This window comes from Euprymna scolopes, chromosome 22, assembly GCF_053919585.1.
Source record: "Euprymna scolopes isolate OS-2025 chromosome 22, ASM5391958v1, whole genome shotgun sequence".
NCBI classification, from domain to species: Eukaryota; Metazoa; Mollusca; class Cephalopoda; order Sepiida; family Sepiolidae; genus Euprymna; species Euprymna scolopes.
Window position 1 is genome coordinate 5,537,175 of NC_136503.1, and position 27,073 is coordinate 5,564,247.

The 27,073-nt window shown below is 35.5% G+C and overlaps 1 protein-coding gene across 2 annotated transcripts in view; it reads left to right on the top strand.

Moving 5' to 3' along the window:
* Window positions 1-15,664: 15,664 nt before the first annotated feature.
* The window catches only part of LOC145243864 (G-patch domain and KOW motifs-containing protein-like), an 86,626-nt gene continuing 75,217 nt past the window's right edge, over window positions 15,665-27,073 (top strand). Inside the window, exon 1 of one of the 2 annotated variants that reach the window (XR_013862966.1) lies at window positions 15,665-15,889. Coding sequence is in view for 1 of the 2 variants with exons in the window: in XM_080106933.1 (XP_079963059.1) it covers window positions 15,696-15,889 (194 nt within the window). In the remaining variant the exon portion in view is untranslated. The remainder of the gene's footprint in view (window positions 15,890-27,073) is intronic. The other variant, XM_080106933.1, reaches the window with a different exon arrangement.

Here is a 27,073-nt window from a genome sequence, read left to right on the forward strand (position 1 = left end):
TGACCCATTAAATTATCGCCCAATTAGCCTCCTCCCTCTTTTCGCCAAAATATTTGAGTCCTTAATTAATCAAGCTCTAGTCCAACACCTTACAGCTGCTAAACTTCTGTCAGACCACCAATATGGATTTAGGCAAGCCTGTTTTACTGCAGATATTTTAATTGTAATCTCTGAACGTTTATATCAAGCACTGAATAAGGCAGGAGAGGGGAGGGCAATAGCCCTTGATATATCTAAGGCTTTTGACAGGATATGGCATGATGGTCTTCTGATGAAAATTAAATCCTAAAGTATTACATAGACGAATGCTTAGCATAATTAGATCCTTCTTAAATGAGAGAAGAATCCACGTTGTCCTCGATGGGCGTACGTCCAAAAAATTTGATATAAATGTGGGTGTGCCTCAAGGATCGACCTTGGTTATTTCTGATATTCATAAGGATAGACCTTTGTTATTTCTGATATTCATAAATGGCTTACCTGATAAAATTGTCTCTGAGATGGGTATATTTGCCAACGACACCACGCTCTATAGTAGGCACGTGGGGAAAACTAATGAGCACATATCTAAGGTAATGGCTGAAACCCTAGAGGAAGACCTTCAGTCTGTAGTGGAATGGGGTCAGAAATGGATGGTAACATTCAACGCTGCAAAGACAAAGCTTGTTTCCTTTAATAATTACATGAAACCTTACCAACCACCAATAGCTATGGCTAGCGATACTTTACTTGAGAGTACTTCGTTCAAGCTCCTTGGCTTAACGTTCACAGGAAACATGAGTTGGAATAGATACATCGAGATCATTGTTAAGGCTGCTGCAAAGAAGGTGGGCTCTCTCTATCGTGCTAGAAAGTTACTTATGCCTTAAAGTATCTGTACCTCTACAAAGCCACCATTCGCCCATGTATGGAGTACTGCTGTCACATTTGGGCTGGTCAATCTGCTACTAGTCTCTCGCTCCTGGACAGGGTCCAAAAGAGAGTAGCCAACCTAATAGGCCCCGAACTGTCATCTAAACTTCAGCCCCTGTCCCATCGACATAATGTTGCATCCTTCTACCTGTTTTACAAGTATTTTAATGGTGGATGCTCTGACGAACTACAAGCCCTCGTACCCCCTCGACGAAAATACCCCCGACAAACCTAACAAGCAGCGAAGTCCCACCCCTACACAGTTGAGATCCCTAGATGTAACAAAGCCTTTTACTCTAATAGCTTCTTCCCCAGAACTGCAGGACTTTGGAATTCTCTTCCGGTTTTCTGCTTCCCCAACTGTACTGACATGCAGAAGTTCAAGTGTAATGTAAACAGACATCTTGCTGCTCAACTCCCTACATAGTACCCCTGCAAATTAGGTCCCTGATAGTAGCCCCCTACATCAAAGTGGCAACGTGCCTTGTTTGGGGGTGAAAGTGCAATAAAAAAAAAAAAAAAAAATTTTTTTTAAATTTTCAGCTAAAAAATAAATTTTTTCTTTCTTTTTACTCACGTTCACCTCCAACAAGGCGTATCGCCACTTGGATGTAATGGCCTACTATTTGGGGCCATGTTTAAGAAAGATTCACAAGATGTTGGTTTATGTTATATTTAAACTTCTGCATATCAGTATAGTCAGGGAAGCAGGCAGCAGGAAGGGAATTTCCAAGTCTTTGAGGGAAGAAACTATTAGAGTAGAAAACTTTGTGACATTTAGGGATCTCAACAATGGAAAGGGTGAGATCTTATTGCTAAGCAGGTTTGACAGGGATATGTATGGTGAGGGGGCACAAATGCAACGAGTTCATCAGATCACATTCCATTAAAATATTTGTAAAAAAGGCACAGGAATGCAACATTGCAGCGATGGGACAGGGGTTGGAGCTTAATTGACAAAGTTGGACCTATTAGATTGAAAACTCTTTCTTGGATCCTGTCTAAGAGGGAGAGGCTAATGGTAGATGCACCAGCTCAGATGTGGCAACAATACTCCATGCAGAGGTAAATGATGGTCTTGTAAAGGTAAAGGATACTCTCAGGTGTGAGTAATCTTCTTGCACGATAGAGGGAACCCACCTTCTTTGCAGCATAATATCGAAACAACATTAAGCTAAGTAGTTGACTATATTCAAAGGCTTCCACTTCATTAGTTTCTACACTGAGATATAGGGGAGCGCCACTTCTTCCCAGGATTACTCCACTTGTCCTTGATTCTCTCTTTTTAATGCTGAGTATTTAGCAAGGGAGCATAAAATACCATTTTTTTTCTTTGAAGTCTTTGGTATAACTCACCCGAGGATTAAACCCTAGTCTCCCAGCCTATCAACAAACAGTCAATGGCGACCAAAAGCTTCCTTTTCATTAGTGACTACACCAAGGTGTAGGGAAGGACATTTGACTTAATTTATTTATTCTCATCTTTATTAGTTGTTGTTTCACGATGTTTTGGCCAACTATTCCTCTGGCCTTCGTCAGGTGGTAACCGTAATGGGATAGGAACTTCGAATCTCCTGACTGTATCCTCAGCAATCACTTTCATCCGTAGTTGTTGTCTCACCACGTTTTTGGCCAAGTAAGCCTCTGGCCGGCTTTGGGTAAGATTGAAACCGCTATGCAACTTCGCATTTCCATTTATTTCTAAACATGCAGAAAGATCTGGCAACACGCCACTTCACTACAGATTACAAGATCATGAAGGTTGTGGATCAAGCTCCAAAGCAAAGGGATAAAAGTCCTTGCACACATAGACTTAGAGAAGGTCTATATTGGAAAATAAAAGAGCGCACAAATTTGAGCATTAATCAGTCATCAAATATCATCATCTGAAATCCATAATGATATAACACAAACCTTGGGAGGATGGCAGGGATCAGATTAGTTAAGCACTAGGTTAATGTGTGATATTTGACCACTCCCCTCCCCAAGTGGTGTTGGGGAAGAAAAGTAGAAGTATGACAAAAGACTAAAGGAAATAGGGTTTATCGGCAGAACAATGGAGAGGAAGTTGTTCACTGGGGTAGATGAACTGATGGTTGAATAAGATTAAATTTGTGCTTATTTTTGCATTAAATATACCACAGCACCCAAGTCAGCCTATAAACACATAGGCATATGCTCTGGTGGGGTGGTTTGTTTGGCCAATCCTGCAATCAGTGTAATAAGGCTGTCTCCAGTCCCTAAATGCAGCGGCTAACCCTAAGTCTCCATGGCTACACTTTTATCTTCATCTAGTGATGGACCCTTTAAAATGTAATCAGACACTTACTTGTTACTGGAACTATCTCTCTGGTGCTCAGAGCACACAAAATGCATATGAACCCAAGTCCATGTGGGAATACCTTTAGTATGCTGGCTGGTCACTCGTTGTCAAATGCTGTGGTTTAAGTTCTTCTCATATGTGCTTTGGTGAATGGCTGGTTGTGGTGTCGGCGCTGTACATAACTGGGTTTTTTAAATCAAAGCAATTCAATAACTCAGCAATCATTATTTTATAAACAAGAATAATTATTCATAAGATATTTCAAGGTAAACTTTGTGCAAAGGAAAGTTAATTCTTTGGGTTTTGAATGGTTTCAAGATGCAGGATGTTTTCACTTAGATTTGTTTAGGCAGCTATTCGCTCAGAGGAAGAAGAGTTTTTCAGCTTTGCTCTTTCGCGGAGGTTATCTAGCCCAAAAGCTGAGGTGTGTCCTCTTCGATGCCCAGCAAGCAAATCTTCTCTTTTCACTTGCCAAACATGTTTTTTTATGGAACCCAAATTCCGACCACCATCTCTTTGAGATTAGCATTTCCTCCTCTATCATTTGAAGATTACACTTTCCTTTTTATTGTCTTCCTCCTTGTTTTCTTTCTTTCTCTCTCTTAAACTATATCTATCTTTAATTCTCTTTTTTCTTTCTCTCCCTCCAACCCCCTTTTATTTTTCAAAGAAGCTTTATTATCAACTATGCTGGAGGTCTTGCCAACTTTCAAATTAATCCTTATTACCAAGAAGGTGGTCTGTCACTTTAACATAAAACATGTGGTCTACTGCCGATATCTTCATGGATATTATTCAGACTTCAGGGCGCCAATGTCTACTTTATTTTGCTGAGAAATTACTTTTTTGTCTACCATATCAGCCATAAAAACATATTCCAGACTTTGGGGAAAAGAAGGAATGTCTTAAACCTTGTGTCAAACACCCCACCTAACCCTTCGCCTGCAAGCAAGATGAATTGGTATTACCTGGCGCATGCAGCAGTATTACATCAGTACTAATCCTAATTAATACTTAACTGTGCATTTAATGGATACTGTAATACTTAGTTCGCTGTTTTACAAATACTTTAATAGAATGTACTCTGGTGAATTCATAGCACTTGTGCTCCCTGGACATACACCCTCCCGACTAACCCAACAAGCAACAAAATTCCATCCCTTAACTCTTGAGGCCCCTGGATGCTGGAAACCCTTCTACTAGTTTCTTTTCTCAAACTGCTAGATTTTGAAATTCTCTTTCTCTTTCCTGCTTCCATAACTGTACTGTAATGTGGACAGACATCTCGCTACTCAGTTCCCCACACTCCCCTGTTAGAAACACTCCAAAATAGTAGCCCTTTATGTCCGCGACAATATACCTTGTTTGGAGTGAAAAGGGTTATATATTATTTGGATATTTTATTTAAATAAACTCATTTATTTATCCAATATAAAAGATTTATTAGTAAATAGAAATTACAATTAAATGTGACAATTACAGAAAATTAACAATTACAAAAAGAAAATTTCGAATACAATTTTATAAAAATCTTAATTTAAAGAATAATTTAGATTAATTTTAGAAAGTCAAAATCCAAAATGGTCATTTCACATAAATCAGACACAGACAAAAAAAAAATAATATTCATAAATTTCATATTTTAATTATAAGAAATAAAATATTATAACACACTGAAGTATAATTATTTTGTTAAGATAATGTTTTAAGCTCTATTTATAAGAAAGTCCAAATAGGTCAGTTGATATAGATGTCAGACTAAAGATCTAAATGTCTTGATTTCAAGTCATGGCATCCACTTTATAGATTAGGAATTTATTATTTTGATATTATTTCGATATTATTTCAATATTATTTCGATATTTTCTAAAAGTTGTTAAGATCACTGATATTTTGAAAATGTAACAACTTCTGCAATGTATTACATTTAAAAAAAATTGTGATCTGAAAATAACCTCATGGCCACCAAGGCGGTCGATATCTTTTGACAAAAAGAGACACAGATAGAACGAGGCACAAAGGAAAAATCTTTGTTTTCCAGATTTCATCTATTGGAACGTCTACTTCCGAAGGTCTACTAACCTAAAAGAGAACTCTGGACCTTCTGGAAGCAACATATTTTTTTCTTTCAGGAGTAAATTTAAAAAAACAAAAAAAATTAATGAAAAATTAATTGTGGTCCCTTAAAAGGCAACAAGGGTTTATAAAAAAGTCAGTTTAAATCTCATGACGATGATGATGATGATGGTGATCTGTTTTAATCTGACCTTTGAACTGTCTTGGCTTGTTTTCTGTTGGTTTTACCATGAATTCACAATAGCAATAAGGATTACATAAAATCAATAGCTTTCATTTCTTTCTTTGCTTTTAAACTTTGCTAATGAGTTTCTCATTATTCTTATCCCGGATAGTGTCCTGCTGATTGAATTATGTGGAATTTGTGTCCAACTACTAAATTATCTTCGAAAACACAACCTCTGACATGAAAAGTGGTGTGTGTGTGTGTGTGTGTATATATTTTTTTTTTTTTCATTCTGGAGTCTAAAAATGTCACTTAAACTCACCCCCCTCACCCCTCGCTTTTAAATTTAACGTTTTATTTTTATTAAAATAAATATATTTCTTCAATTCTCCCATTTGAGAACCGGACACTTTCAGTGGTACACAAACTTTATTATGTCGCCTGCCGAGGACTTTTCGTCCTTACCAACCAATTGTCTGAAGCATAAGCATGTTCAGTGTAGCGACTATGTAATATTTGTCTATATAAATAAAAATATTATTTATATATATATATATATATATATATATGTATGTGTATATCATCATATTCAATTTAACGTCCATTTTACATGTTAGCATGTGGTGATCGTGTTTAAGAAATCAACCTCCAAACTAACCTATCTGGCCAGGTCTTTATTTATCTCTTTTCTCTTCATTTTTATATCACTTCTGTTCCCCCCTCATGTTTTTTTTTAATCTTTCTCTGTGAACTGAACACGCTACCTTAACTGTTCTACATCTACTCTCATCCATTCTTTCCACGTGGTCATACCATCTAAGTCTACTCTTCTGCACACATCTGCCAATACTCTCAATCTAGTCTTCTTCTGAGGTTATCAGAACTAAGTTTGTCTTTAAAACTCACATTACACATCAATTGTATCATTCTGATATCATTTATCTCCATGCAACACATATCCTCAACCCTTATTGCCAAGGTTTCACTTTCGTATATCATCGCACTGCGTATGCATGCCTGATAGACTTTTCACTTAATTGACAGCAATAATAAAAGTTCCCTTAACTTACTCCATCCACACTTAATTCTTACAATCATATTAGCAACTGCTTCATCCAGTGTTCTAATGGATCCACTAACAAAACTTTTGGACAACCTCAATAGCTTTGTCATCCAAATATACTTTGACTTGACTTGAAGCAACATTTACCCAGGATGAGTTGAGCCAACTCTTTCCATAGGACATACAGCATTCCAGATGAACATAGATCATACAAAACGGTTGACAGTGGCCAAGATAGTGATAGACAGTACTTGGACCAGCGGCAAATACTGTAGATCTGTGGACGTAAGCTGAGTTTGACGTCAGCTTTGATGATTTGTAACCATGACTTCAACTGGCCTCTTGTTCTGTCTTATTTTTTTTAATTTTTTTTTTTAATCAATTTTCACCCCACACAAGACACAGTGCCACTTTGAAGCAGGGGGCTACTATCAGGGACCCAATTAGCAGGGTCATTATGAAGGGAGATGAGTAGAAAGATGTTTGTTCACATTACACTTGAACTTCTGCATATCAGTACAGTTGGGAAAGCAGAATCCCGGAAGGGAGTTCCAAAGACCCGCAGTTCTGGGGAAGAAACTATTGGAGTAAAAGGCTTTCTTACACTTAGGGATCTCTACTGTAAAGGGATGAGACTTAGTAGCTTGTTGGGTTTGTCGGGGGTAGTTACGTCGGGGAGGTACAAGTGTTTGCAGTTCGTCAGAGCATTCACCATTAAAGTATTTGTAGAACAGGCAGAGGGATGCAATATCTCGTCGATGGGACAGAGGCTGAAGCCTAGATGACAGTTCGGGACCTATCAGGTTGGCGACTTTCTTTTGAACCCTGTCCAGGAGCGAGAGACAAGCAGCAGATGCACCAGCCCACATGTGACAACAGTACTCCATACATGGGCGAATGGTGGCCTTATAAAGATATAGGATACTGTCAGGCGTAAGTAGTTTTCTAGCACGGTAGAGGGAGCCTTGGCAATGCTCTCAATGTATCTATTCCAGTTCATATTCCCTGTAAACGTTAGCCCGAGGAGTTTAAAAGAAGTACTTTCAGGCAATGTGTTCTTTGCCATTGCTATTGGTGGTAGAGAAGGTTTCTTGTAGTTATTGAAGGAAACAAGCTTAGTCTTAGCAGCATTGAATGTGACCATCCGTTTTTGTCCCCATTCCACTACAGATTGGAGGTCATCCTTTAGTGTTTCTGCCATTTCCTTGGATATGTGTTCATTTGTTTTCCCCTCATATCTGTTATAGAGAGTGGTGTCATCGGCAAATATACCCATCTCCGAAACAATTTTATCAGGCAGGTCATTTATGAATATCAGGAATAATAGAGGTCCAAGGATAGACCCCTGAGGTACTCCCGCATTTATGTCATATTGTTTAGATGTACGACCGTCGAGGACAACTTTGATTTTTTTCTTACTTAAGAAGGATTTAATTACATTATGAATTCTTCCAGTGATTCCATATGATCTAATTTTCCTTAGAAGACCATCGTGCCATACCCTGTCAAAAGCCTTAGATATATCAAGGGCCACCGCTCTGCCCTCCCCTGTTTTGTCTAATGAACGGTATATACGTTCAGAAACTACAGTTAAGATATCTGCTGTTGAACAGGCTTGCCTGAATCCATATTGTTTGTCAGTCAGGAGTTTAGCAGCTGTTAGGTGCTGGACTAGGGCTTGATTAACTAAGGACTCAAATATTTTGCCGAAAAGCGGGAGGCTAATGGGGCGATAATTTAGTGGGTCAGTTCTTTCACTAGAATTCTTGAAGACTGGTACCACAGAGGCGGTTTTCCAGCAGTCAGGAAAACAAGATTCGTTAAGGCATTTATTGTAAAGTTTGGAGAGAACTGGAGCAACCTCGGCAGAGCATTTTTTTAATAGCACAGCCAGGATGAGATCTGGTCCACATGCTTTTGAGGTGTCTAGGTTTTTTATAATAGCATGTACCTGAGAAGGGGTTATTTTCAAATCGTCTAGTGTGGCGTCTGTTCGCAGAGGAAAATCAGGGAGGGAGTGGTGTACCGAGTTCAGTGTGGAGTTTGAGGCAAACTGACTGGCAAGCAGATTAGCCTTGTCAGTTGCCGTGCAAGCAACCTCATGATTGTTTGATAGTGGGGGAATAGTTGACTGTCCATTATTTACTACGCTGTTGTAGATTTTCCAAAAATCACGGGTTCCTAATTTCTGTGCTTCGATGCATTTTCTGGTGGTTTCAGAGTAATCTGTCTTAGCTGTCTTTATCACTCTCTTACAATTATTTCTAGCTTCTATAAACTTCTGTTTATTTGAGCTGGACTTATGTCGATTGAATCTGTGGAACGCATGCTGCCTTTGACAAATGGCAGCTGCACAAGCAGAAGTAAACCATTGGGGAGAATGGGGCTTGCCAATCTTGGATTGATTCTGAAACAATTGTTTTGTGAATAACTCTCCTGAGTTGCAGCACACAATGCATGGCTGAACCATTAAAATATTCTTTGTCCACATCTGAGTTTTCATCTATCTCCATTATCTTGCTGTTCTTGCATATGAACTGGTTATCATCTCTCAACCTACCAGTAATTCCACTGCATTTCTTGCGTATTCAGTAAGTACCACAGTAAAATGTAATTATATTCAACTCTCTCCCTCTCTCTGTCAAATAACCAGGAGAACTTTCGTCCTTTTGGAAGCTTTTTCAACACTTTCATCCATCTCCATTACCTTGCATATAAATTGGTTATCATCTCTCAACCTACTAGTAATTCCACTTCTGGTGTACTCACTAAGTACTACAGTAAAATATAATTGCACTCAACTCTCTTCAAACTAATCAGAACTTCCTTCTTTTCGGAAGCTTTCCAATGCTACAACCAATAATCATCACTTTGATTACATTTATTCTCAGTTTTTTATTTTTCATGATATTCCTCTAAGTCTGCAACTTAACATGTGGACCTTCCATTGTTTTGCAGGTAAGTACTAAATAATCTACGGCACAATCACATTGACTGGTTCTCACCTAATCACCGAAGTTAAGCAACAATGAGCCTGGTCAGTACCAGAGGAATAACCATTTGGGAAGTGTAGGCACTGTATGTACCGCGCTGAATCGTAGAAATTTCCAGGTTTGTATCTGGAGGCGTGTTTAACTCACCACAGGGGAAGATACACCCCCAAATCAAGACAGAAAGCGACGGGAAACTACCATCTTTACTTGTCTTCCCGAGATTACCATGGCTCTACAATTTGGGGAGCCGTGGTCGCCAATGCTATTAAAACAGCAGGGATGCTGCATGCATGCATGCACTAAATAATCAGCATATAGCATCTTTCCTCGACAACCAATACAAAACTATGGATCATACATATTATGAAGATTCAATGTGTTAGCTGTTGAAATGATCTTATCTGAGCAATTAAAGGTGTTTTTCTATGTAAATTTTGTACGTTATTTAGCAAAATAATAGAATTTTGTTCAATGCTAAGGTTGGCTTGACCTAATAATTATTTTTCATTTACTACAAGATGCCATCATATTTCTAAGACTTCTTCACTTGTATAAAGCATGCATTTTTCATTATACACAGTGAAAATTGGCTCCTGTACCAATAGTAATGAGATAGAAATTTGTCTAATTTCCAACAAATTTGGAACAGTCAAAATTCATTGGCTAATGGTGCTACCAAAATAAATTTGATATTCTTCATATTTTGCAATGACCCATCTATAAACATTAAAAGTTTTTAAATATAAAAAGAATAATTTTGTTTGGGAAGCCTACTTAGAATGATTTCTAGTTTTATATTTTCTCAAACTATTTTTGGTAAATATAAATCTCTCAATATTTAGTGAAATAGGGACCAAAAAAACATAGCAAATAATCAAATTGACCAGACATAAGTAATAGATGATGTGTTGACAAAGAAATTAATATTATGAGTTAATATTTCTGAACATGAATACATTAATTTGACATTTTTAAACTTCCTTTTGTTTCTGCCATTCATTTCAACGACTAGTCAGAATAGATACATTTTTCTTCCATATTGTTGTCACTTGACAAAATCTTTCTTGTACATATCACACTCATTTTTAAATTTTAAAATGAAGAAAAGAAAAAAGAAAAAGGAAGGAAAAAGAGAAACGACAAAATAAAAAGGAAAAGAAAAGAAAAAGGAAAAAAATAAATATTGTTTCACTGATAAAACAAATGTCAGATTCAAATTTTATGTTGTGCAAACTAAAAAGGATGCTTATTTAAAATTCCACTTATTAAAAAAAACAAAATATAGAAAACCTTCATGATGTACATACTCACCACAGAATGATAATGTTATATTCCAAAAATCATGTAAATTGGCGAAGTATCTTTTTTTTTTTTACTAAAAGAATCAAATTTTATGATGAAGCGAGAGGATTTTGACCGGCTATATTGAATAATAAAAGGGAGACAACTCGATTCAACCTATTAGATCAAAATCAGCCTTGTAATTGATACAATTTAATATTAAAAATAGCTAAAAATTGTAAATTTTGATTTTCTTAGTAAAAAAAGGAATACTTGATCAATTTACATAATTTTTTAACAATGACGAATACATCATAAAAATTTTCCTGTATTTTTTTTTTTTAGTGCAATTTCAAATAAGCTCCTAAAATTGTTCTAATTATTATTCTATCAAAGTGAAAACAAGCAAATAAATATTGTTTTACTTAAGATTTTCATATTTTCTTAAGTTTCCAAAATAACACCACACTTATTGCAACTATCTTTGATGTTGAAAGTCTCTACTCCTGAGCTTGAACCATCTTATGAGAAATGAAAGTGAACACAGGTGAATACAAAATCTTAAAGGAAATATCTTAAAAGACAACAAAATGGTAAAAAACAAAAACAAACAACAAAAAAAAAAACCCCAAAGATTTTATGTTTCTTGGTTCAGTGGTTCCAGGATTTGCAGAAGAACAGGGATAACTTTTGCATTTGGAAGATGTAGAGCAGAATGGATATATCAATGCCATGGATATGGAGCAGGAAGTCTGGAGTTAAGACTTGCATCCCTGTGCTTATTTTACTAATATTTTAATGGAATGTACTTTGGCAAACTCCCAGCACTTATGCTCGTTGATGTAAAAACACCCGATAAACCTGACAAGTAGCAAAATCCCACGCTTTCACTGCCAAACTTCGTAGATGACAGAAAGTCTGCTGTTCGAATAGTTTCTTCCCATAAACTGCTAGACTACAGAAATTTAAATATAAAGTGAACAAACAGCTTGATACTCAACTCCCTACATAGTATCCCTGTAGACATGGTCTCAACTAGTAGCCTCTTACATTTCACGTAGCAATATACATTGTTTCGAGTGGATAAGGGTGTAAAAAAAAAAAAAAAAAAAAAAATTTAATTGAATTAATTAAAATTTTTTTTTTTTAATTCTTATCCACTCCAAATAATGTATAGTTTCTATCTGCAAGTGACTTGAAGTCCTACAAGAATTTTAATAATCTGAATTTGCAACAAAATTTAAAGTAAGTCTATCAACAGCAAAATGTGAATAAAATTTTGCACTTTTAAAGTGTACTCGACATATTCAAATCGGGGTTATATTTATTCATGCATAATAATTACAATAAATTTCACAAAAAAGAATTTCAAAAAATATACTGAACAAAATTATACAAAGAATGTGACAAAAGGGCAGAATGAGGAATTTTGTAAAAAAAAATGATGATGATAATATTTTCCAATCATCCTGATAAATTACATGTCAGTATTTAACAAAATGATTGAAAAATACAAAGATTTTGTGTTTTTTGGCTTAAATGTCCCAAGATTCATCTGACATTATCAGAAGAATAGGAATAGCAACTTCTGTATTTGGATGTTTACAGGAAATGATATGCAGCAGGAAGGACATATTAACGTCTTTGAAATCAAGACTTGCCAATTCAAGTGAAATATGGACAATACTGGCTGATGATGAGAAGGAAACTCAATGTCTTTTCAATGTAATATTTAAAAGCTATCCTTGCAGTAACTTCACAGGATGGAAATTTAAATGTAACATGAACAAACATCTTGCTGCTCAAATCCCTACATAGTACTCCTGTAGGCGTGGTCCCAATTAGTAGCCCCTTATGTCCAAATTGCAATATGCCTTGTTTGGGGTGAACAAGAGTTTAAAAAAAAAAAAAAAAAAAAAAAAGAAATTTACATTGATAGTTCCTATTGCTGATTATCCAAGTGAAACTTGTATGATACTCGCAGAGCATGAGAAGAAACTCATTGTCTTTGAAATGAAAGTTTTGAGAATTACTTTTGGAGTAACATTTCAAGATAAACAAAGAAATATAAGAAAGAAACTTATTAACAGATCCATCAACAATGTTATAAAACAAAAAAGAGATTTGTTTCCTGGCAATCTCTAGCGATGTAAATAAAGTATATAAAGACAATTTCATTCAAGAAAAAAATCAAGAGGACAACCACCAAATAGCTGAGCTGACCAGATAAAGATTGAGACTGCCATATTGCTCCTGACCGCTAAAAGACTGGTCCAAGGTTATGATAAGTGACAGAAATTTTTTTTATTTCAAACCTTTGGCAAAGTTCTTATAAGCTCATAAGTCAGAAATGAACTAGATGGGTCACATTTTAACACAAGAATACACGATAGACTTGAAAAACTCATGAATTTACTCATATTTTTTATTAACCCCCAAAATAATCCAAAAACTACCAGTATCTGGATAGCAACTTCAAAGTTGGCTTCAACTCATAATTCAGCGATTTCAGTAAAAAAATGTTGACATTGTGGTCATGACCACAAATTCTGCTTCGCCTCATAGTGCATAGGTTGTGGCTGAGAGATTCTTTTCAAATAACCGTCAAAATGACTGGCACCTACTCAGTTTCTAGAAAGAAAAATCTGAAAAATAATAAAAACTGCTTGTTGTTTTCACTTCAAATCAGATTAATAAGTGCTTATTACTATTTGAATCTGCACAACGTAAAATGAAAATCTCATATCACTTTCTTTTAGCCATGAGCTGTATTATTGCAAAAAAGCACCAAAAGCGTACATATGATATAGAAGAGTCAGATTTAAGGGAGATAACTGTCTGGGTTATTGAACTTGATTGCATTTCTGCAACACTATCCTCCATTTTTAACGACTTGATCCCACCACCTGTTCTCCGACATTTTGGCTTTCAGGTCCTTGCAAGGACAGTAAGCCTCTTTGGACCTTCTTTGGCGTTGCTTTATTGTTACTGTTTGCAAAGGGACCCTTTATTATATAATTCAACTTTAAAGAAAAAGAAATGTAGGTCCGTCTCAATGGATAAGATTCTATGTTTAGTGTATTAAAAACACTGTTTTATAGATAGCGTTCACTTTTCATAAAATGTTTCAATTGTATGTTCGCCTAATTAGAAGGCTCGTCGAGTAACATATGATCGATTGGGAGGAGTTTAACTGTACATTTACTGTCCTTATCTAATACAACCGTTACTACATCCGCCGACTCTAACTTGGGATCTTTTAGAGGGGGTGTCTTTTTCCGGATGATTTCTTGAAGGGTTTTATGTGCATCCTTCGGTTCTTCCTCGAAAATCCGACTATCCTTATAGCAAGCGATTGCGTCATATATTTTACTCTTCACTAGGAGAACCCGTTCGGCATCAGGATCCATTTCTTCAGCCTGTTTCAGTGCACTGTTAAACGTTGAAAACATATCTGCAAGACCTTTCTCTGTAAATTTCCTTTTTGGGGGTTCTTCGGGCACTCTCGGTGGTAAGGTTGGTCCCCCAGTCGGATGCTGCTGCTGTTGCTGCTGCTGTTGTTGCTGCTGTTGTTGTTGTTGTGGTTGCTGCTGCTGTTGTTGTTGTTGTTGTTGCTGTTGCTGCTGGCCATCCGGTTGTTGGTGTAATTGTTGGTTTGGCACGTTTGACATGTCTTTGTTTGGAACGAAGGGTCGCCTGGGCTCATCCCTCCAGCATAGCAGTGACTCGTTCATGTTGTTGAACATTTGTTGGGGATAATAGCCTTCCATTCCCATGAGATTATCAAATCCTTCTGGAAAGCTCTGAGCTGGCAACACACCAGGACTCACTGCGTCATCGTTCATGATGATATTCTGTAAGGAATTGCGTTTTTTGAAACGCTTAAACCATTTAGTGGTGGCGTTGAATTGGACATTGTAGCAGGGTCCGGCATTAGTCTTCAGCATCCTGAAGAGAGCCCGGGCTTTTGACGTGACCATCGTTTGAGTTAGGGTCACATATTTTTGGTGCTCTTCATCTATCCATATCAAGAGGAGCTTCTCCACATCGGCGACAAGTGCCTCGCGTTGCTTTGTTATTATTGTTGACGTCATCGGGGTATCTTCTTTGACGGCCTTCACAATTTTGGTTCGGTTGTTTAGAATTGTAGTTATAGTTGAGTGAGACCAGCCCAGTTGACGTGCTATGGCGTTTACAGCTTTACCGTTTTCATATTCGTTTATAACCTTTAGCTTATCTTCCATGGTAATAACACGCCGTTTTTTCTTTGCACCCTCCAGATTAGCCATGGTTTCGCTTAGATAGTGTTTAGGAGGCATGATTCAGTATTACACTGAAGATTTTTCCGAACTTAATCAAAGGACCGCAAAAAATGCGATTTAATACAGCCTGCAGGAGACACCTGCGTGTTATTGTCAACGAAAATTAACGTACACAATAAACACGATTACAATTTTAAAAGTTTTTTTTCTCTTGAATATAAAGTGCGGTATTATGTAAATAGTAGTAAAATTATTTTATGATTTTGAAAGCGATAAAATTATATATATATATATATATAAATAAAATAACAAAAAATACTTAAGGCGTCTGTCTGTGGATAGCCGAATCAAACTGACGTAATTACAATCGGACGTTAAGTCGCTTGGACGTGGCTTGAAGTATTCTTGAACCATAAAATTGCATAGATGTTTACTATAACATTTGAAAGTTTTTAGTAGTATTTACTGAACTATATATTCGCCTGGAGCAATAATTGCGGGCGAAAGACCTTTCTAGTCTTCGCTTTCTTTATTTTTTTACTCAAAATTTCTACACCGGAAATCCAAGAGCAAATAACTCGTCTTAATGAAACAGAAAACCGGAAGTAAATCTTTCGTAATGGAGGGGATTTCCAATATGGAGTCCACTGTACCGATAACCGCTATGAAAAAAGGTGGAGGTGTTTCATTAGTTTTCTCGAAGACAAATTTCTTAAAAAAACTGCAGACATCATCGCTGATTTCTGATAACAAGGAAAGCAATAATGAAGAGCCGGATTTTGTATCGGCTTTAGAAGATAAAAAAGTGCACAGGTTGTCTGTTTATTTTTTTTATATGGTCTCTTGTTTTGTTTGTTTTGTATTCTTTCAACTCAATTTTTGTTTTATTTTACTTTACGTTTTCAGAAATCAATGGCCCTCATTCCTGGGACTTACACTTGATTTTTACATGAAACACATAGATATTCGAATATTACATTAAAGTTCTCCTTTATTTTTCAAACACAAAATTAGTAAAGAAGTTGAGAAATAGTTTTCCTCTCCCCAATTGAATGTTATAGTATATCTTTCTTATTACCACGCCCGGGACAAGAATTGATCTAGTCTGGTGGAGTGAACAGCTTCGTGCTGTTACTTGAAGAAAGTTTGCCATTCCCCGTAATAGCCAGTGTGGGTTAGCCATATCGAGGATATCTTACTTGGGCCGCGAAAAATATGTGATTTTGAATATTTAGTCAGGGTTTACTTGTAGCTAAAAGTATCTCATGCCAGGTTATCCTGACAAAATCCTGTCACTCGAGGACAGTGTCTAGTAGGCATTCAAGTTCTTTTCACTCCAACAGAATATCTATATGACCAGTGACAATTTAACTTCACCACCAGTAAATGCTATATCAAAAAATAATTCCGGATTATGTTCTTGAAATACTGTCTCTTTTCAATTTAGGAACAAACAATTATCTTAATACTTGGCGTTGGTCTATAATTTGTAAATTATTACTTTTCAATTGACAGTTTTCAGTTTAAATGCTTCCAAATTCCTTTCAAATTGGATGACTTGTTTATGAAAACACCAAAACGTATCAAATGGATTTAATTTCGTAATTGTTATGATTATTTGTACTCACTAGAAGTTCTCACAAAAGCCATCCACAAAAATTTACTCACTAACAGTGATAAGCAGTGGTGTTTCCTGGAGTGTGAGCGACAACACATCCCCCCCCCCCCCAGATTTCCAGTACTCGTCACCTCTTTTGATAACCTTTGCAAATAAATTTGCATTATCACCACAGCCGCTTGCCATTAATTTCCCATTAGCAACGACAATTGCTCTTCACTGGAATTTGGGTGGCAACAAGCCTCCCCTAAAGTCCCAGCCTAGCTCGCACTCATTTGGTGGCGGTCTGGTTCGTGTTTTTACTCCTCGGTTTTTCCATGCTCTTTGACCCTTCATGCATGTGATGTCTGTTGATGCTGAGAGCACTTTTTTTTCTTTTTTTTTACTCATGTTCACCCCTTACAGAGCATATCGCCACTTGGACATAAGGGACTACTATTTGGGACCATGTCTAGGAAAGATTAACAAGATATTTGTTTACATTACATTTAAACTTTTGCATATCAGTACAGCCAGGAAAGCAGGCAGCAGGAAGGGAATTCCAAAGTCTAACTGTTTGAGGGAAGAAACTATTAGAACAGAAAGCTTTCTGGTATTTAGGGACATCAACAGTGAAGGGGTTAGATTTTGTTGCTAAGCGGGTTTGTCGAGGATATGTACGTCGAGGGGGTACAAGTGAAACGAGTTCATCATTCCATTAAAATATTTGTAAAACAGGCACAGTGATGCAACATTGCGGTGATGAGACAGGGGCTGGAGCTTAGTTGATAAAGTGGGACCGATTAGATTGATAACTCTTTTTTTGGACTTTGTCTAAGAGGGAGAGACTAGTGGCAGATGCACCAGCCCAGATGTGGCAACAATATTCCATGCATGGACGAATGGTGACTCCGTAGAGGTACAGGATATTCTCAGGTGTGAGTAGTCTTCTAGCTCGATAGAGGGAACCCACCTTCTTTGCAGCAGCTTTTGCAATGTCCTCTGTGTGTTTGTTCCAGTTCATATTGCCCACAAATGTTAGGCCGAGGAATTTGAAGGTAGAATTCTCAGGTAGGGTGCTATTTTTCATGAATATAAGTGGTTGGAGAGGTTTCTTGTAATTGTTAAAGAAGAACAGCTTAGTTTCACTAGCATTAAATGTTACCATCCATTTACGGCCCCATTCCACTATAGTCTGGAGGTCATTTTCTAACGATTCTGCCATTGTCTTAGATTTATGTACACCTGTTCTTCCCTCATGCATATTATAGAGTGTTGTATCATCAGCAAATATACCCATCTCAAGCACAATATTATCATGGAGGTCGTTTATGAATATATGGAACAATAATGGTCCAAGGATCGACTCTTGAGGCACTCCCACATTAATGTTATGCTGCTTGAATGTACGTCCGTCAATGACAACCTGTATGCTTCTATTGTCTAAGAAGGATCTAATTATATTTAGTATGCATCCAGTTATACCGTACAATTTAATTTTCATTAGTAATCCTTTGTGCCAGACTTTATCTAAGGCCTTGGATATATCCAGAGCTACAGCCCTGATTTCGCTCGCCTTACATGGTAAATGTGTTCAGAAATGACTGTTAAAATATTTACATTAGAATGACATTGCCTGAATCCATACTGTTTGTCAGAGAGAAGATTTGCTTTTGCGAGGTGGTGAACTAGTGTTTGATTAATTAAGGTCTCAAAGATTTTAGTAAAAAGGTGGAGGAGACTAATGGGGCGATAATTAAGAGGAGTTGAAAGCGAATCGCCAGGCAAGCAGTTCTGCCTTCTCCATTGCCGTGCATGCAACCTTTTTGTTGTTGCTCAGTGGAGGAATTACTGATTGCCCTTTATCACTACACTATTATAGATGTTCCAGAAAGCACAAATTCCTATCTTTTGCGATTCTATGCATTCCCCAATTATTTCAGGATGCTTACAATGATTTCTAGCATCTACAAATTTTTTCCTATTTGTATTTGACTTATGACGTACAAACTGGCGGAATGCATGCTGTCTTTGTGTAATGGTAGCTGCGCAATCTTCAGTGAACCATGGGGGTGAGTGGGGTTTGCTATAATACTTCAGTGTGGGAACATGTGCTTCAGTGCCTGCTTTGCACCATTCAGTTGTCTCATTGGCACACTGTTCAGCAGGATAAGAGAAGATATTGGTCCATGGGGCATCTCAGATGTGTTCTCTAATGGCTTCCCAGTCAGCGCTGTTGTAGTAGCTTGTTGTTTTGAGTAATGATTCCTCACCTTGAGGTTGGGATTTTAATGTGATGTCAACTGATACCACTATGTGATCTGCGTTTCTTAGTGGACTGTGGACATTAGTCACACAATCCTCAGGTACTGTGGTGAGAAATAGGTTTACAATTTAGTAGGCGTGTTGGGAACATTACTGTCTGAGTGAAGGAATGGGCTATAGAGAAGCTATAAGTAGAGCATTCAGCTGCATCTGTGTAACCCTAACCTGAGAAACCAATTTTTATGGTGGACATTAAAGTCACCAAACACATGTATTTAGGCATTACTATCTAAGGAGACCACAACCTGCACAATTAAAATTAAATTTTCATTTCTTTCAATTTATGAAAAAAAGTTTCCGTAAGATTTTATTAGCTAAAAACCGACGACGCGTTCATTCCTAACATTAAAATCGGCCTTTTCCGGTTATTAACATCAGCTGGCAAACCTGAGTAACTTTGTGTCATCATGGGACGTACAATGCATGAGCACCTTTAAAAATATTTTTTTTTAAAAACAATGTTAGTGCTCTCTCACTATTTGCCATCATTCTTTTTTTCACCTTTCTTTTTTGTTTTCTTTTTTAATTACAATTACCTATGATGTCAACTAGAGAATTTTCTTTTTATCGATATTTAAAATTTTAGTGTGCAGGTAGGATCAGTTTCCTATATAAATTTTATGTAAACTGACCCTTCACTTTGTGACCATTGTTATTTATTTTATTTTATTTTTGTTTTTGTATGTAATGAAAATTGTAACCAAATGTAAATATATTTATTTTATGAGATGCCTTCAATAAGTTTCCAGACGTTTTGGTATAGGCACTTTTATTGATACTACATACATGAAATTCTAGTCCCTTTCGAAGTAATCTCCCCTGGCTGCAATACACTTGTTGTACCATTCCAACAACTTCTGGAAGGCCTCATGGAAGTCATTGACTTTCATCAAAGCCTCTTTCATCTCCTCAATTGTCTCATAACGACAGCCTCTAAGGTTTTCCTTGAGCTTAGGGAATAACCAAAAGTCACAGAGAGCAAGGTCTGGACTATAGAGAGGGCAAGGAACTGTCTTGATGCCAATCTGCGTCAAATAGTCTGTGATCTTCGCTGAACATACTTGGGACAAACTTCATGCAAATTTTCCACATCTTCAGTTTCTTGCAAATTGGTCAGTCATCTCAGAAGATGTATAGCAATAACATACTGAATTTTCAAAAGTCTATGACAATTTTTAAATGCTTGTACAAAAAACCCTGGAAACTTATTGGAGGCATCTCGTACAAACTTTTTTTTCTTATTTATCTTGAAATATATGTGAAATATGGCAATTAAAAATAATCACAATAATGATACTTAAAACTTAAATAATTTCTGGCATTCCTGCATATATCTAGAAACATTCTTAAAAATAAATAAACATTATCATTTTATAAAACCTTGTTACACGAAATAAAGTAGTTGAAAAAAATCATTTCGTAATCGTGTAATATTTATTTCTTGTAACTGGGAGCTTTTTATGTGAAACATTCTTAAAAGTAAATAAACATTGTTTTTGGGGGTTTTTTTTTTACAGAAAAGTATCATTCTTGCGCCAAACTTCTTATAATAGTACAAATACAACTAATAATTTGTCTAAGAATGTGATAATTTCTTCAGTTAAGATATATGTTGGAAGATGTTTCGTCGGGGACGCCAAATCAGCTATCACTGTCTAGAAAACAGGGGAAGTAATTCAATAATAAAATGTCTGAAGAATACTTTTTTTTGTTCTTGATTATATTGAGATATATGTAAGATATGGCAATTAAAAATAAATTAACAGGAAAACTTAATTATCACTGAACGATATTAAATGTACACTAAAAATTACAGAAAATGAGTAATAAAAAAAAATGAAATTAATTTAATATTCGAAGTCAGCAAACCCCAAACGACAAGACCGCATGGCATCTTTAGAAGAAGGGAGATAACCTTCTATTAACAGGATCCGTGGAAATTCCCAACTCTCTTCCTGATCTACATTAATGATCTTCCAAATCACATCCTTACATCATTCGTAGACATTTATGCTGATGACACTACTATCTATGGTAGCACATCTAAGACCGTAAACGACCAAGTTCTCTCTGATTCTCTCTCCTCTGATCTTGAGCAAGTGGTACAATGGGGAAAGAGGTGGCTTGTTACTTTTAATGCATCTAAAACCAAACTTTTATCTTTACATCATCAACGCTCTGATCCCCATCTGGCATCAATTGAAATGAATGGCTCTCGTCTTGGGGAGGCCCCATGTTTTGACAAGCTTCTGGGCTTGACCTTTACTCCTGATCTTAAATGGAACACATACATTAAATCTGTTGCCAAGGCCGCTGGAGAAAATGGTAGGATCCTTCTATCGATCCTGTAGATATCTCACTGTTGGTGCAATTCTCTATCTATACAAGAGCCAGGTATGTCCAAAGATGGAGTACTGTTGCCACATCTGGGCAGGAGCTGCTAGAAAGGACTTATCCTGCCTTGATAGAGTTCAAAATAGACTTCATAGCCTCATAGGGGATGTCTTTTTCTCTTCCCTGCAACCTCTTTCTCATAGAAGAGATGTTGCAAGTTTGTCTCTGCTTTATCGTTATTTTCATGGCAAATGCTTGGCTGAGCTCCAATCTATGCCCCCCCCCCCTCGCCAGACTTTCACAAGAAACACCCGTCTAGCAGAAAACACTATCACTAATTTTCCCCACTCTTTATCTGTGCCTAAACCTAAATGTAGATTCCATGAACAAAGCTTCTTTCTTAGAACTGCACACCTGTGGAATTATCTTCCATTTTCCTGCTTTCCAGCTGACTACAATATGGTTGTCTTCAAGTCTAACGTAAACAAGTTTTTGATGAACCGTTCCATATAAGTTAACAAATTTACCGAATTTCAATTATTAGCAATAACTATATTATCCAATTTCTACTGTGCACGCTTTAACCCTATCCTCGAGTGGCCTCTTGGCCTTGATAAGTGGTGATGCCTATGTAAAAAAAAAAAAAAATCAACAAATGTTTTGATAAAGCTGATATTTTTCTGGATAGTGCAAAAAATTAGTTTTTTGAACAGAAAAACCAATAATACGCAGTAAATATGTGTTTATTAACATTTCTATGAAAATAGTGTCCATTGTTTCTTAAATATAGAACTGATCTAATTGAAATATATTAATAAGTACTAATGAATAACCCAAATGAGATAAATTAATAAATATTAATAAATATTCAGAAATTAATATTGTGCTACATAGTTCAATACAAATAATAAAATCACATTGTAAGAGAGAATCTTTAATTTACTGCTTCAGTCCATCACCTCTTGGCAGACAATGTTTTTTCCCCCTGTTTCTTTCAAATGTTCCCGTTTTTAAATGTAACATGACACTGATTTCTTTCTTCAGTGAAAAATCACTGCACGTCGAAATTACTATGAGTTCCTTTCTCACACCATTACAGCAATGATTATATATTATTATAATGATATTCGAAAAACCAAAGCTACACCAAAGGGAAGTTACTGTCATAGTCTTGTTCAGGATTGCTAGATTGGCCTTTCTAAAGCCAAATTTTGCAAATTTGTTTTTTTTTTTTTTTTAAAGCAGTTTGGCCTTCAAATATTGTATTTGGTCTTCAAATTGTAACAAAAACGATCTGAGGAAGGCACAAGAAAAACATAGATGATGCAGACGCATGAGTAAAATAAAAGTATAAATAATGATTGCTAAATTATTATAAACATTACCACAAAATTGCATTAAACTTGGTGGGTAGGGGGTCTTTTTCTCATTAAGTATGAATCGGAATAGGAACAAAAAAGTAGCAGTTCTTGGCTAGAGGAGGAGGAGGAGGAGAAATCTTCCTAGAGTGTTGGTACTGTTTTTTTCTATCTGAATCCGGTTTCGTGTCAAGTGCTCGACTGAGCTTCAATCTATGGTCCTCCTCACCAAACTTTCACAAGAAACACTCATCTAGCTGAAAACACTATCAATAATTCCCCCCACTCTTTATCTGTACCTAAACTTAAACGTGGATTCCATGAACAAAGCTTCTTTCTTAGAACTGCACACGGCTGTGGAACTGTCTTTCGTTTGCCTGCTTTCTATCTGACTACTGTACATTTATTAACTCTTATCTTCAAGTCTTGATAAGTGGTGACTCTCAAGTAAGGGGTAAAAAAAATTTTTTTAAAAAAGAATGAATTTGAGAAACAGAAATAAAAATTAACTGTCAATGATGGATCTACGCTATGCGATGAATTTGCTGGATTGAACCGACCCAACCAATCCAGGGTAAATGCTGCAACAACCAACCAATGGATATATTTTAGAGATTTACTTTAAAATTTCCTTAAATTACTAAAAATTAGGTACAAAATTACAGGATTATAGAACAAGATAATTTGCTGAAATCTTAAAATAATTTTATTTTCAAAATAACTTTAAACTTGATGAAATTCTGTATTTATTTGGTAAAAGATAACAAAAGTACTGACAACATCTATCCAGACATCATTTGTCGACATTATTTATGGCAACAATCAAAAAGTAAAGAGTTATGAAGAAAAGTGTCACGAATAAATCAAAGAATCTATATGAAGAAAGTATTGTTTTTGTCTGTATGTGTGTAAACTTGTGAGTTTGTGAGACTAAGCTGTCGATATATTTTAGTGTTTTATGGCTGATTTGTGTTGTTTGCCAAGATGCCAATGATCCACAGGTTACAATTACGTTCATTTGCCCATGAGAAGCCTGGGTAGTAGTGTTATGACTGATCATGTGGCAAGTTTAGTGTCTCACTGATGACAGCGATTGGGTTCTTGCTTATAGAATACGTCAAGTCTGTTGCCAAGGTCGCTGGAAAGATGGTGGGATCCTTCTACCGCTCCAGAAGATATCTCACTACTGATGCAATTCTCTATCTATATAAAAGCCAAGTACGTCCAAGGATCGAATACTGTTGCCATATCTGGGCAGGAGCTGCTAAAAACAGCCTATCCTGCCTTAACAGAGTACAAAATAGACTTCCTGGCTTAGTGAGGGATGCCCTTTTCTCTACCCTGCAACCTCTCTCCCACAGAAGAGACGTTGCGAGCCTATCCTTGTTTTATCGTTATTTCCATGGCAGGTACTCGTCTGAACTCCAATCTCTGGTCCCCCCTCGCCAATCTTTCACGAAAAACACCCGTCTAGCTGAATCCACTGTGAAAAATTTCCCCCACTCTATATCTGTGCCTAAATCAAAACGCGGATTCCATAAACAAAGCTTCTTTCTTAGAATTGCACGCCTGTGGAACTCTGTTCCGTCTGCCTGCTTCCCACCGGACTACAACTTGGATGTCTTCAAGTCCAATGTTAACAAATTCCTAATGAACCGCCCCCTTAAGTAAACACTTCATCACATCTCCACACTAATGTAATGTACTTGCAATAACCCTTATCCCTGAGTGGCTTCTGGGCCTTGATAAGTGGTGATCACTGTGCAAAAAAAAAAAAAAAAAAAAATGCAAACAGGTGCTTGACTCTCACAACAAACTAATTTCTGATTGGTTGAAGTCCGATATAGGAAACTAATTTGAATTGAGTATTTGGATAGAATTTTAACCAAATAAACTTTACATGTTTCAGAGATGGTTCCACAATTTATCACTTTTTGTATTTCTTTACATTGTAATTACAATTACAATGTTGTCATATATAATTGATGATTCTTTGAAGTTTCCTTTGCAATAATGATGATATGCTTCATTAACCTTGAAGTCTGGGGATGACTATTAAAAATTCCTGGATCAAAGTGAAAATTGAGGTTTCATTACAAAATGTTCATTTGACTTGTCTCTACAAGTAACCATTTAATCAAGTTATTGTGGATGTAATTTTGAAAACTAAATACAATCATTCTAAATTGAAAACTCTAATAAAAGACACTACGCTTTGATATTGAAATAAAAAAAAAATATATAACAGCAAATCATTTCCTCTGAAAAATAACAGCACTATTGTCAGTGGTAGAGCATTTGACTACAGATCAAATGATCCCCTGTTCAAGGCCGAGTGTACTTCACCATTTTATTTCAATTTTTTTTTTTATTATTAATGAGTTCAATTTACTATAAAAGAAATATTAAATATTTATTTTATATAAATATTTAAAATCATTGCAAATCATTTTTTCTATTGCATATTTTAAAACTAAACATTAATCAGAAGTGACGTTTCCAGGGCATTCATCGTCAAACCCAAATCTCAGCTGACGTTATATTGTAAACAAACACAAACGGAATTTGATGAACCACATTATCATTATTTTTTTTATTTTTTTACGAATTAGTCCACCAGGATTATTATTCCTCGCAATACATAATATTCAATGGAGGGTTGATTCTATAATAATACATACAAAATCTGCATTAATTAAAGTATTATTTCATTATTGCGGACTATTATCCTCATCTTTTAAAGTTGTTGTTTTATAACGTTTCGGCCAACTATTCCTCTGGCTTTCTTCAGGTGTTAACTGCGACGGGATAGGAACTCCAAATCAACTATGGAAGGCAGTAATTACTGAGAATGCAGTTAGGAGATTCGGAGTTCCTATCCCGTCGACGAAGGGCAGAGGAATAGTTGGCCGAAATGTTGTGACACAACAACTAAAAAAGATGAGGATAATAGTCCGCAGTAAATAAATTAATAAGCGCATATTATGTATCGTTAGGTTACTCTGTAATATTTAATTAGGAGTTAATGTTTTAATATTTTCTTTATAAGTTTTGATGGGATTATTATTTTATTTAGAATTCATTACTTTTTCAGTTTTGTAATTATGAACTTAGCTAATGTAATATCTTAATTTTTCCTTAGTTTTATAATTTATTTTATTTTATTAATATCAACAAGCTACATTGGTTGTCGTCTCACCATAATAGTCCGCAATAAATAAATGAATAAATAATACTCATCTCAATAATGAATTCCAATTAAATAATATATATTTAAAATACCATGTTTAAGTGTATTGCCTAACCAGGCAACACCGGGCGTCCAGCTAGTCGTAATTAAAAGTAGGTACAACATATAAGGGTAAATCAGAAGGGTAGTAATATTTACAAAAATATATATGTAGGTAATATTTACAAAAATATATATGTAGGTAATATTTACAAAAATATATATGTAGGTAATATTTACAAAAATATATATGTAGGTAATATTTACAAAAATATATATGTAGGTAATATTTACAAAAATATATATGTAGGTAATATTTACAAAAATATATATGTAGGTAATATTTACAAAAATATATATGCAGGTAATATTTACAAAAATATATATGCAGGTAATATTTACAAAAATATATATGTAGGTAATATTTACAAAAATATATATGTAGGTAATATTTACAAAAATATATATGTAGGTAATATTTACAAAAATATATATGTAGGTAATATTTACAAAAATATATATGCAGGTAATATTTACAAAAATATATATGTAGGTAATATTTACAAAAATATATATGCAGGTAATATTTACAAAAATATATATGCAGGTAATATTTACAAAAATATATATGTAGGTAATATTTACAAAAATATATATGTAGGTAATATTTACAAAAATATATATGTAGGTAATATTTACAAAAATATATATGTAGGTAATATTTACAAAAATATATATGTAGGTAATATTTACAAAAATATATATGTAGGTAATATTTGCAAAAATATATATGTAGGTAATATTTACAAAAATATATATGTAGGTAATATTTACAAAAATATATATGTAGGTAATATTTACAAAAATATAGGCCACTGAAATAATCGTGATCATTAAAGAAGAACCAATAATAAAAAAAGAAAGAAAAAATAGGAAAGAAAGTGGAGAAGGAAGAGGAGGTGATAAAAACAGTAAATAAGAGATAAGGAAATGCATATATAAATAGATAAAAAAAAAACATACACAGATATTACAGAAAAGAATAGACATTAAGATAAATAAAATTAATCATTCAAACACATTAATGTTTGAATATAAGGTTAAGCTGCAGTCTTAGTCATTTAGAACTGCTTTAAAGCTTCACCACTCACTCA